General features: G+C 46.4%; 1 protein-coding gene across 4 annotated transcripts; it reads left to right on the top strand.

Moving 5' to 3' along the window:
• The first annotated feature begins 86 nt into the window (after positions 1–86).
• Positions 87–11,572, top strand: CCDC125 (coiled-coil domain containing 125). Of its 4 annotated transcripts, none has more exons than XM_050987460.1 (12): positions 87–434; positions 937–1,320; positions 2,397–2,455; positions 3,050–3,136; positions 3,975–4,052; positions 4,676–4,761; positions 6,348–6,430; positions 6,978–7,090; positions 8,184–8,291; positions 9,266–9,437; positions 10,595–10,728; positions 11,255–11,572. In XM_050987460.1, exons 2-12 carry the CDS (start codon positions 1,050–1,052, stop codon positions 11,534–11,536), a joined length of 1,473 nt encoding a protein of 490 aa, XP_050843417.1. In that variant the 5' UTR covers positions 87–434; positions 937–1,049; the 3' UTR covers positions 11,537–11,572. The 4 variants fall into 4 exon arrangements, with proteins under 4 accessions (XP_050843417.1, XP_050843416.1, XP_050843418.1 ...); XM_050987459.1 differs by lacking the exon at positions 87–434 and adding an exon at positions 625–701; XM_050987462.1 differs by lacking the exon at positions 87–434 and adding an exon at positions 667–701 and having other exon boundaries at positions 937–971.
• The last annotated feature ends 714 nt before the right edge of the window (positions 11,573–12,286 follow it).

A 12,286-nucleotide genomic window follows, 5' to 3' on the forward strand; every position in this document is an offset into this window, starting at 1 on the left:
GCTGCATGCCTTGTCGGGACAGGGATCCCGAGCTAGGATCTCTTCTGGCTGCTGTTAAAGCCTGGGCCCCAGGGGGGCAGGGCTGCACAAGGAACAGGAAACCTTTCCTCAGAGAAAAGCTGCTTGCAACCAAAGCCTTGTGAAAGATTCTGTAGGAAGTACTTATAAACCCTTTATATACACGAGTTTGGGTAGTAAAACGACTTTCTTGAAAAGTTCTGTTGTGAAGAGTGTTGTTCTCACATATTCATAGCTTTCTTTTTTATTCCAAATTCACTACTGGGTTTTTTTGGGGTGCTTATTTTGGTGACACTCGTGGAGCGACACTGCCACAGAAAAGTGACGATGCCGTAAACCAAAACGGTGAAAAACAGTGTGTTTCCTTGGAGAATTGGGCCAGCATCGTGTCAGCTGGGGCAGAGAGCAGGAAGCAGGTATGGAGTTTGTGCGGGGTGTCCGCACAGCCCCGGACAATGCGAGAACATTGGAGTGAGTGCTCCTGGCCACCGCAGCTCGCGGGTCCGGGCCGGGGCTGCAGTGCGGGCCACGGACCAAGGGCAGGAGGGAGCCGAGCCCTCCCTGCGAGCCGCCCTGGGCCGGGCCGGGCCGGGCTGGGGCTGCAGTGCGGGCCGAGCCCTCCCTGCGAGCCGCTCCCGGAGCCGCCCCGGGGCGGGACCGCTCCGCCGCCGGCGGGCGCGCAGGTGGGTCGGGGGCTCGGGCGGGGCCGGGGGTGCCCCCAGGGGTGTGTCCCCCCCCCCAGGTGTGTGTCGTCTCCCCCCAAGGGTGTGTCTCCCCCCCCAGGGGTGTGTCCCCCCGGGCCGGGGTCTCACCGCGGGCGGCAGCGGGGATTCGGCAGCCCCGGCTCCCCCAGCCTCGCGTTTCCCTCTCGGCGCTCGTCCTGTTGCTGTAAACGCGGAGCTTTTCCTGTTTTTCCAGATGAAATCTGGCCTTGCGGGAGGCGCTGTTCACCGGTAGGTGAGAGGCCCTCGGTCAGGAAAAAAAATCCCAAACCAACCGAAAACCCGAAAAAAAAAAAACAGGAGGAGAAGATGGAGGAGGCAGAAGAGGATGACATGACATGTGGAGACCTGGGAAACGGATTAGGGAGAAGACCGGGAGGTGTTTATGAAGGGGAAAACGTACACCATTCCTATTCAGTTAGATCTAGGAAGGGATCTGGAAAGACTTGTAATTCCCTCTTGTCAGCAAAGGTAGCAGAAGAAAGCGATGCTGCATCTCTTCCTGCTCCAAAACGAAACAGCTTTTACGACGGATCACTCAACAAACCTGCCTCTAGTTCCACACGGCAGAATAGCTGTGGTAAGAGTAATTTGGAAGTTAATTATTCACCATACGAAGGACTTCTGTTAGTGGAGTTGAGCCATTCGGCTGCCTCACAGTGTCATCGAGTTTAATGGCCAAAATCCCTGAAGGGCTTGGTGCCTGCTGGGATCCTCCAGCTTCCTCCCAGAACAGGAGCAGCAGAATTGCTTCTCAGTGGTGAAGGCAGTGACCATTCTTAGTGTAAACTGTCCAGTTTTAAAGTGTTTAATTTTGCATTTGAAAGCGACGTTGATCAGAGAGCATCCTGTGGTGGGTGTACCAGCATGGGTTTGGCTGTGTCTGTGAAATTGGGTGGCACTGCTTGGATTTCTGCTTTAGGTCAGGTAAAATCTTCCTAAAGACAGATCCTTACCCTTATAGCTGAATATTCAAAATCTTATTTGCTCTTTAGTTGAAATTAGTGCATTGGCTTACGTTAGGGGTTAGGAATTAGTTTTTAGAACCTGCACAGGCATTCATCTTCCTTTTTTTGTGAAGGCAGTGCTGCTGTAAAAACTATCAAATGTAGGCAAATGCTGTTCATTACAGTCTGGGTGCTCTCCCGTCAACCTTCAATATTTTGACTGAGGTATTTCTGTGTAACTTACTTATTTCTCTCCTTTAAACAATTCCCTGTTACCCTTGCCACAGTAAGCTGAGCTATCTCTGCCTCCTGAAAATTGCCCCTACTTCTAAGTAGTGCTAGCTGTTGTTTTGAGTGTGGATGTTGAAAAGTTACAATCAGAAAAGAATCGAAACAATTTTGTTTTTAATCATGATGACAATTTTGTTGGCTTTATTTTAAAGGAAGTTATAAAATTATTGTCTTTATGTCTCTTTACAACAGACATTTTTACCCCGTTTCACTTCTCCCACTGTGAAGCAGCATGTTTGAAGCTTGTATTGATGTGTTTCTTAAATCTGTTTATTAGCTACACAAGAAAAAAAACCCCACAACACAAAGATGAAAATTCACCTTTGTATGTTACCTGTTTTCAGGGTAAAATCCTCACTTTTTTTTAATTTAAAAGTCACAATATCTTGTCATTTATTATCTTCTATTGATCCTACAGAACCTAATATGGAAGTGACAAATGAGGAACTGAAGCAACAACTTCAGGAAGCCCTGGAGGTTGGTAACAGTGCCCAGGGTGCTGCTCTCCAAATCTGCATTTCCCTTCCATGTGGCAAGAGGATCTTAGCATGCTGGGAGTTTTGGGTGCACCCAGGTTCTTGGGATTACAGCAGGAGTTAGAAGCTTCATTAAATTTTATGCCAGGAAATTACAGTGTGAGGTGTACTTTATATTCTGGGGGGTTTATTTACAAAATATTTTAAATAATGGAGAGAATATTGAAGGTACTGTTGTACTTTTCTAGCAGATGTTTATGTTTTATTAAGCTTTGGGGCTTGAAAATGTGTAGTGTAAACAATCTTTGGATTTTTAGTCTGCATATCTGTTGAAAGGTGGTTAACAGTATATTTTGATTTTACTGTGATTAAATGTGTTGAGGTGTTGGCATCACAGCCACCTGACTTCAGCTGTAAAAATACACATTCCACATGCACTGTGTTCTCTGACCTCAGGTGAGCCCATGAAAAGACATCATGCAGGTAAAACAGAGGTTTGTTCTTTGAGGAGGGCAAATTTACTTTGGTTTTACAGCTGAATCTTATCAGGATTACCTGGGCTTTTACTCAGTGTATCTACTTTGCTTTACCTCAGGAACTTGAAATTCTGAAAGTTGAGCTTGAAGCATCTCAAAGACAGCTTGAAGGAAAAGATGAAGCCCTAAGAATCCTGCAGAGCATGGTAGGAGCTGTTCAGAAATCTCTTGGTGGTAACAAGGAAAACAGAGGAAATCTTCTGCTATTCCTCATCAAAACCTCTAAAACCTTAAGGCCTTCCCAGGGCTGCAATTTACATCATTGAGTCTGCAGGTGTCTACAGACTTGCCTCTACAATTTACTGCAACTAGTGTGTTATTTAAGAAGACTTTAGTGTTGTAGCAATTCTTATAATTTTAGCTTTGACAATCCTTGAGGATCTATCTGCTGAAGATAAAATTAAGGCCTTTTTCCAGTCCCTTATGTTGAAGATTTAGGCATGCTTGGAGTCCTGCTGCAAAGCATGACTATTTCGAGTTGACTGCTCCATCTGCTGCCCTAGAGGACAGCGTGCCTTAAATGTCAGGTCGTTCTTTTCTTCACCATTTGTAGTATTTTCATTGTCTTTCAAAACAAATTCTGCTGAGATCAGTTCCTGGAATTTAGCCTATTACATAACCCATTTCTAGTTGTGTGGTTTCTGCCATCACACTTTTGTAGGCAGTTAGGCCTGGATCAGAGCTTAGGTGTGCTGTAACCCAGTTGTTCAAGGTGTGATTTCCTGCAGGAGCCCTGGAGAAGGCACAAGCTCAGGCTGAATGATGCTGTGCTCTCACAGCAGAGGTTCTGGGATCGAAACCCAAAAAGTTTGTAGTGCCAGTTAGACTTGAGATCAGAACCCTCTGGGGCTCACCAGAGGGCTGCTGGTAACTCTGCACTCTGCTGTTTGACCAGGAGTGTGGAACTGAAAATGAGCTCAGTTTAATCAGTGTTTGACAGAGTTGCATTTTGGGTTTTGCTTTGGTTGTTTGCTGATTTTGCAGGCTGTGTTTGATAAAGCCACGAGCCATACAAAAGCAATGCTTCAGAAAACTGAGGAAGAAAAGAGGACTCTAGAGAAGGTAAGTGTAGGTGTTTTCCCTCACACAGAGAAGCCCATGGCTATTAAAAAGAGGTTATCAGACTGTCTGTTTAAATCAGTGCATACCTGACATTAATTCCAGGGGTTTTGTGAAAGGAATTCCTGTTCCTTTTTAGTACAAAGAAATAGGAATTAATCTCTCTGGATCTAGGCCTTTTCATGCTATAATAATACTACTGGAAGACTGCCAGATCTCCTGCAGTACTTTGAGCAGGTGCTGGTTGAGGGTCTCAGTTGCCCAGAGTGGGCTGCACAGCTCCTCAGGGACTCAGCTGAGGCTTCCTGGTGACCCTGAGGGACGGGGAAGGAGGGGGAGGTGGCGTACAGCTCCCTTGTTAAACTCAGCTTTTGGCTTTGTGCTCCTACTGCTGCTCTGTTCCACATACTGGGGTGGGACAGCGTGGGTTTGTCTTTGTTGGAGGCTTCTGGAACAGAGACTGGTGTCCCTAGGCCAGTGGTGCAGAATCTTTGGTGCCTGGTACCAAATTTATTTGTTGTTTGATCTCAGATTGTCACTGAGATCTCTGCCAAATCCAGCACCCCTGGCACCCTTCTGAGGGGAGCCCTCTGATGAGCTACTGCAAGTTTGTTTTGTTTCCACAGGAAATAAATATTTTGCAGTGGGAAATTGAATTTGATCAGGACAGATTTAAAAACATAGAAGACACCTGGACAGAAAAATATGACAGGTATTTGGCTCACACTGTGTATCACTGGGGTTTTTGTTTGATTTCTAAAATTCACTGGGTGTTCTATGTCATCTGTGTTCCAAGCTTGCTTCCTAAGGTTCTTTGGAGGCTTCGTATTTTCCCAATTCCCTTCCAAATTCTGGAACATTTTGATTTTTCACACTAGTCACATGTGTATTTTTCAATTAAAACTTCTAGATGTATTGTCCTGATTTCTTTTATTTTTAGGTGTCTAGGCTGGCTTTGCTGGGCTGAGTTTTTCTTAATCATATGATGTTAGCCAGCTGGGGACTGATTATCCTTATTTACCTTAGCCATAGATGAGGCAGAGAAAATAATGGTTTATGCATGCATGTGTAAATATAATTTCCTGGTTAATAATTTCTTTATTGTCTGGCACTGTAGGTGTGGGCATGAGCACAGGTAAAATGCAGTGCCTCAGAGAGAGGCTGATCAAGAGGTTCTTTGTTAACAGGAGTCACTCTGGGTGGACAGCAGGTGTGGCTGGGCAAGAGGAATGTGCCAGAGGCACTAAACTAATTATACAGAACAGATCTTGAGAAATGGGACCAGCAGGCTCACTCATTTACATCTAGAACTTGTATCTCTGAAGTCCACCCATCAGAGTTGGTGTTGTATTATTTGTTAATATTTTTGCAGTTGTTTTTACAATTCAGAATATGCTTTTATTTAAATATGTTTCAGCTTCAAATCAAAGAATAAGCCACAAGTTTACAAACTATTCAGAGACACATTTGTCAAGGGATGCCTCTTGAAAGGCTCTCTGGCTTTCCTGATTGAGTAGGTTGGAAATGTGGCTGTGCAGTTTGGAGCCACAAAACTGGGGTTGGCTGGTGGAAGCCACAGACATGGCTTCAGAAGGCTGACAGCCAGGGGCTCAGCCTGCTTTGCACAACAGCTCATATTTTCCTGAGAGTTTTCTGACATCTGAGGCAGCACGACAAGAACAATGTGCGTTTTCCTTTGGTTTTTTCCAAGTGAAATAATTCAGACTAGACTGCATTTACTGAGAGCTGAGATGCACCAAATAAATTGTATTGCTTTGACATTTAGGACGTCAGATTGCCACTGTTCTGTTCGAGAGGGAAATGCTTCAAGGAAAAATGCATTATCAGTGTGTATTGCGTGTTCTCAGTTGCAGCACCTGAAGGCACAGCTGTTCCTGAAAACAGGATTCAGACTACAGGAAGTTTACAGACCAGAGCCGCCGCTCCTCTAATAATCACTTTTGTTCCTTCAAGGAAATGGGAAATTTCTAGCAAGGGTTTCAGGGGTTCATGATTACCAATTTCTTTGCATTTCTAATAGAAATGTGGCACTTATGTCTTGTTAAAGCTATGGGCACTGCCTACTTACGTGTGAATGTTTTGGGTTTTTTTTTAATTTATATCTAGTACTTGACTCCTTTGACTTTTGATTTTTTTTACTCCATCTTTCAAGTAATCATAATTTTAATTTGCAGAAATATTAGATACCATGTTTTAACAGGTTAATTTTTAAATTATTGAGTGCCCACTTAAAAACGTTTTTAAGATTATAATAAAGCCATCTTCTGACTTCTGCAGGATATACTGTGAAAATGCAGCTCTTAAGGAAGCATTGAAACTGAGGACAGAAGAAGTTAAAACACTTAAGGCTGAAAATGCAAGTAAGCCAGCAGCAGCTATTCCTCTGAGTACACTGTTTTTCAGGAATAAATCAGGCTTTAGCTGTGGTGTAAGATTCCCGTGGGGATCAGTGTCTTGTTCCTGGCACCTGATCTTAGCGGATATGCAGAAGCCTGGAAATTAAACTGGAAAGCAGCCAGGGCAGCCAGTGAATCAGAAAACTCAAGTCCCTTTCCTTCATTTTTGCCTTCCAAAAAAGCTTTGGAATAGCTGACTTAAATCACCACTTGCCCAGTGTTGTGCTGTTCTAAAGGGAGGCTGCCTGACTTTGGAGTGTGCAGCCAGTCGGGCGCTCCGTCCTGAGGCACAGCAACACAGGCACTGCTCTCTCTCTAAGTGGGCCATTACTTCTGGGAGAGCACAGAAGGAGAAACCACTGGGAGATGAGTTTCTCCTTCTACACTCTCATCTCGTTCCCAAACTGATGCTTGAACTGTAAAACTGCTTCATGCAGGTGTAGTTGAACTCAGAAGTGGAGAAACCGGAGCAGGAGATATTTGTAATCTCTTTCTTTGTTTTATTTTGTAGTCTTGAACCAGCAGTGCTTGGAATTCCTTGCAATGCTAGATGTGAAACAACAGAAAGTTTTTCAGGAGAACATGTTGAACAAAAGTGACATCACTGATTTCACAGGTCTTGAGGTAAGTATTGCCAGTGTGTTTTTCCAAATGGCTGCTTCAGAGATATGTTTGCATACAAAATACAGAAAGAAAAATCATTGCTCATTACATATCCTTTTTTTGAACCCATTTTTAGCTAATTAGCACATGCCTTTGCATGCCTGTTATTCAGTTTTCTTCTTCCTGGTCCACCTTGCAAAGAAAGATTAGGCAGGAGAAGGCATCAGGCTATTTTTCACAAGCTGTGATGCTTATTTTTATTCTGCCTAGCACTTAGACCGTGCTTGCTCGTGCTGTACCGAGCCCAGCAGTGCCCAGGGAGGGCTGCAGGGTGTGGCACACCCATCTGTCAGGTTTTGCCTGAAAACACACCTCTCTCACTGTGAGTCATTCCCTTTCACCTCCTGCAGCTGCTCCTGCTTCCAGGGGGTTTCTGCTGGCCCCTCTGTAAAAAATGTGTATTCTATGATTGGCTTTTCATAAATATTACAGTGAATATTACATGTGTTGTGTTAGAAAGGGATGCTGTGTTAATTCTCTTTAGTAGTGTGTTAAATATAGTTTTAGGCTATAACACAAGGTTAAAATAGAAACTATGCTATGTAGGATACTTTTTTCCTAAAGAAAGGGCTCACAGTGAGACAGCAGCCACAGGACACCTGGATCTTCCAGAGAAAGAGAATTTATTGCTCCATTATCAGGAGAAATGAACTTCTTCCTGCATCACTCGGGCAGGATGAGACTGTCAGGATCCAGAGGCAGGAGCTGACACTGCCCAGCCAGAATCCTGTGTGTGAATGGAATTGATGCACCATGGATGAGCTGTATGAATATGCACCAGGCTGTTGCTTTTAAGGGTTAATCCTCTGTTAATGTGGGGCCTTTTTGGGCTTATTTTACCCAGAAAAAGGTACCCAGACCGTCCATAAGTCTTTGTTTTTATTGTCTCATATTGTCCTAATCCAAATAGTCCAAATTATTATTACTCCAGTTATATTGCTATTTTTCTAACCATGTTATTACTATTAAACTTTTAAACTTTTAAAAACAAGTGATTGGCGTTGCTCACACCTCTGTGGGCAGATGCTGACCTCTGGCTTGCTTTGGGTTCCAGCTGGCAGTGCTGGGAGCCTGCACCTGCAGTCCTGCTGAGGGGCAGCCCTGCCCCTGTGCCAGAGTGGCAGCTCTCACTCGGAAGCAGCTCCTTCATCTCAAGCAAGAGGTGAGGAGGCCTGGCAGGGAGGGGATGAGGAGGGGGTGCTCCTGTACCAGTCCAAACAAAGCCAGAAACACCCAGACTGTGCTTACACAAACTCTCACAACCACAATGGATCTCAAAATACTGTAAAGTTTGTTTGCAGTGCTTGTAATGCCGTAACTTTTGCTGGTAGAAAAATTTTTGATTTTATCTACTCAGCTTTACTAGTTAAAAAAAAATAATTTTTGCATTCTTTTTCTTTCTCCCTGTATTTTTTAATCTGAAAAAAGAGAACGCACCCTAAGTGTGTGCTCTCCATGAATGTACACACTGTGCATGTGGACTGGCACTGAACCTTTCCCCTTCCTTCCTGGCAGTGCATTTCACCCCTCCCTTGTTGGCATCAGCAGCTGCAGCCTGCTCACTCAGCCAGGGCAGCAAGTTGATCTAGCTGGAAAATACCTGTTTACCTCACACTTAAATCAGTGACATGAATTCCAGGGCCCTAATTTTTTTCTATTTAGTGAAATTGTATGGATTTAGAATTTTTCTTCTTTTTGTATTTGACTCTGCAAATGTGGTAGGCATCCTTGTGGTCCTGCTGCAAAACTTCCAGTTGGCTAACTGGTTTTGAAAGTAGGTGCTAGCCTGTCCCTCAAGATCCCTGATATGGGCTCCAATCTCCTGCTCCTTTTTCTCTTGGCCTGGATGTGATGGGACATTATTTTCTTCCTCAAGCTCTTGTACATGTGCAGAGATAAATAAATACACAGAGATGATTGTGTAGGTGGCTAGGGGTGTGATCATTTGCAGACAGTGCAGAGTAAGGACTTTATTACACATTTCAAAATACATTTCTTTACATGTCAGGAAAACCCTTGGATTCCTGCTACTTCCTTGATTATATTTACTTGCAAGCTGTCTGTGTCTTAATTTTACATCTGCTTTTGCTTCCAAATGAGCTAACATGCTTTAAATTTTCCCTGAACTACAACCAGATGGAGAGTGTGAAGAAGAGCAAGGAAGAAGCGTACGTGCTGGCAGATGCCTTCAGAATTGCGTTTGAGCAGCAGCTGCAGCAGAGGCAGGAGCAGGTCCTGAGGCTGGCAGAAGTGCTCCCTGTGAAGAAGGAGAGCAGATTTGCAAGCTGGAGACGCCTGCGGGGTGCTGGTAGCTGGGCAGTGTGTGTGGGGGGCTGGCTCCCCAGAGCAGGGCTGCTCTGGCCCTGCTGCAGGAGTGCTGGTGCCTCAGCTGCTGGGCAGGGCTGGGGACTGCATCTGGCTGCCTTATGTGCTGCCAGCAACTGCTCTGCTGTTGGGGTTTGGCTTCAAATGAGCTCAATGGGAGAGCTGGGGCAGGGGGAGAAATGCAAAAAAAAAAGTATGTTTGGAGCTGTTTTTAGCTCCAAATGGGGTATTGAGCAACCTGGTCTAAGGAAAGGTGTGAAACAATATGAGCTGCAAGGTCTCTTCTAACCCAGGCCACTTCATCATTCACTGGAGTGCTAAACAGATTCTTTTCCCTTAAACATTTTTAGCCTTTTATTAGGCATGTGTATCAGTATTTGTGTTTATTACTGTTCTTACACTAATACACACTTACAAAGCCCTGTGTAAAAGAGGAACCATTTCAATCTGAAAAGTAGGAATAATTCTAATAATCTTTTATTCTTTCAATACACAAAAGGCATAAAGAGAAGTATTTAAGTGCTTACATCATGGTCAGAACCACCGCAGACTTTAGGAACAGCACAGTGTCTTTGTTTTGACCATTGGCCAGGAGGTGCCTGGCACAGAAGTGTGGTGTGTCTCCCAGGTCCCTTGGGCTCTGCTGGGTGCAGCACTACAGCAGCATAACCTTGAGTAGCTGTTTCCCCAACACTTCAGGCTCTGTTGCCTGGCACATCTGGTCCTTAATTTTAATGTATTTTACTATTTCTGGAATTATCACAAACTTGTAAGTAGCCTTTGTCAGAGAATCCTTGTATTTTTTAGGCTACTTACGGTTCAAAAACAAACTACCATGAATTGATCTTCAACTAGAGCATCAAAAGTGTATTTTCCATAGAGCAAAAAGAATTCTCAATGTGCCCACGTGTAAGGTCTGTGTAGCCTTTGTGGGACAGCAGGAGCAGTGGGAACCTGCCATGTCCCACGCAGTGGGGAAGCTGCAGCTCGTATTGCCCTTTTTAATGGGATCGTTAAATTAAATTATTTTTACCTCTTAAATTATTGTTTATGGGATCCAGGTTTACAAGTGCTTGATCCCAGAGTTGTTTATCCCTACCTGAGCAGTTCTGCAGCTGACACACCTGTGTTTTTCCACAGAGCACATCAAGCTGGAGGGCAGCAAGAACAGCCTGGGGCAGAAGCTGTCCAGCCTGCTGTTGTCAGAGGGGGACTGCAGGAAGGTGGGGGAGCTGGACAGCGCCCACGAGATCCTGAGGATGCTGATCGATCTGGTCAGTACCTGTGTCAGCTCAGGAACACATAACCATGGAATGATTGTGTGCAGGTGCTTTTGTTAACAGCTCTGGGTGTCAGGGCTACACACCCAAAGCTGACTCTGGCATGGGTCGGATCAAACATGTTTTATATTCTATCATTGTATCACTTACATATTAATTGTTCAGCTTATATTGTTCTATTGTATACATTGATTTCGTCCAAGCATGGATTTCTCGTGATCCTCTCAAACCTCTAACATAGTTTCTCATGATTCTTTAAACAATAATTATATCTAATCACATCTAACAATTACATCATTTATCACATACTGACTACACAGGTGCAGTTTGCCATGATCTAGCAAACACAAGGCCTAACATTTCCCAGGGCCTACCAAGCCTAGCTTTCTTTCTCGCACCCCGAATTTTCTGTGATTTTAAAATCCTTTACTCTCACCTGGTTCAGCTCCCCGGAGCGCGTGTGTCAGCTGGGCTCGCAGTACCTGAGCTGACCGTGGCCTGCTCTCCTTCCTCTCCACAGGTGAACGACAAGGAGGAGGCCCTGGCGCACCAGCGCAAGGTCAGCTACATGCTGGCCCGGGCGGCGGAGGCCGGGCCGGCCCAGGCTGGGGGGCACACGGCAGGATGGTGTCGCAGCCCCGGACGGTGTCGGAGCCTCGGAAGGCTCGGAGCCCAGCACTCCCCGGCCGCCCCTGCCCCGAGCCGTGCCCGGCTGCCCCTCATGGGAGCGGCGGCCATGCCGCCCAGGCCGCGCTCCTGGCCCTCAGGCATGGCTGAGGGGCTGTGTGTGCTCTCACTCTAGCATGACTTTGTAAAAAAGAAGATTGTAGTGGAAACACCAGGAGCTGTGATGGCGTCGCTGTGGGGCTGGTGTCGGAGTGCAGGCTCTGGGGGGAGAGGGGCGGCTGCACCAGCTCCAAAGGGGCAGGGTCTGCTGGGCCCTGGGCCTCGTCTGAGCCCAGTGCCCGGGGACAGAGTGACAGTGACATCACTGGGCGTGTGATGTCACCAGGACAGGCAGGGGTCTGCATGGGCAGGGCTGGTGGCAGTGACGTCACTGCGAGAGGTGTGATGTCACTGGGACGGGCACAGACAGGGGCCTGCATGGGCAGGGCTGGTGGCAGTGACGTCACTACAAGAGGTGTGATGTCACTGGGACAGGCACAGACAGGGGCCTGCATGGGCAGGGCTGGTGGCAGTGACGTCACTGCGAGAGGTGTGATGTCACTGGGACAGGCACAGACAGGGGCCGGCATGGGCAGGGCTGGTGGCAGTGACGTCACTACGAGAGGTGTGATGTCACTGGGACGGGCACAGACAGGGGCCGGCATGGGCAGGGCTGATGGAGCGGCAGTGACGTCACTGCGGGATCTGAGGGTGTGACATCACGGGCCCTGGATGGGCGTGGCGCCCCCTGCCGGCGGGGTACGGGACAAAATAGCGGGTGTGGCCTGCACGGAGGCTCCGCCCCAGGGCAGGCCGGTCGGCGACTCCGCCCTCTTGCGTGGTCGATCACAAACACAACAACGCCCATTTCTTCATGCCACGCCCC

This window comes from Serinus canaria, chromosome Z (genome assembly GCF_022539315.1).
Source record: "Serinus canaria isolate serCan28SL12 chromosome Z, serCan2020, whole genome shotgun sequence".
NCBI lineage: Eukaryota > Metazoa > Chordata > Aves > Passeriformes > Fringillidae > Serinus > Serinus canaria.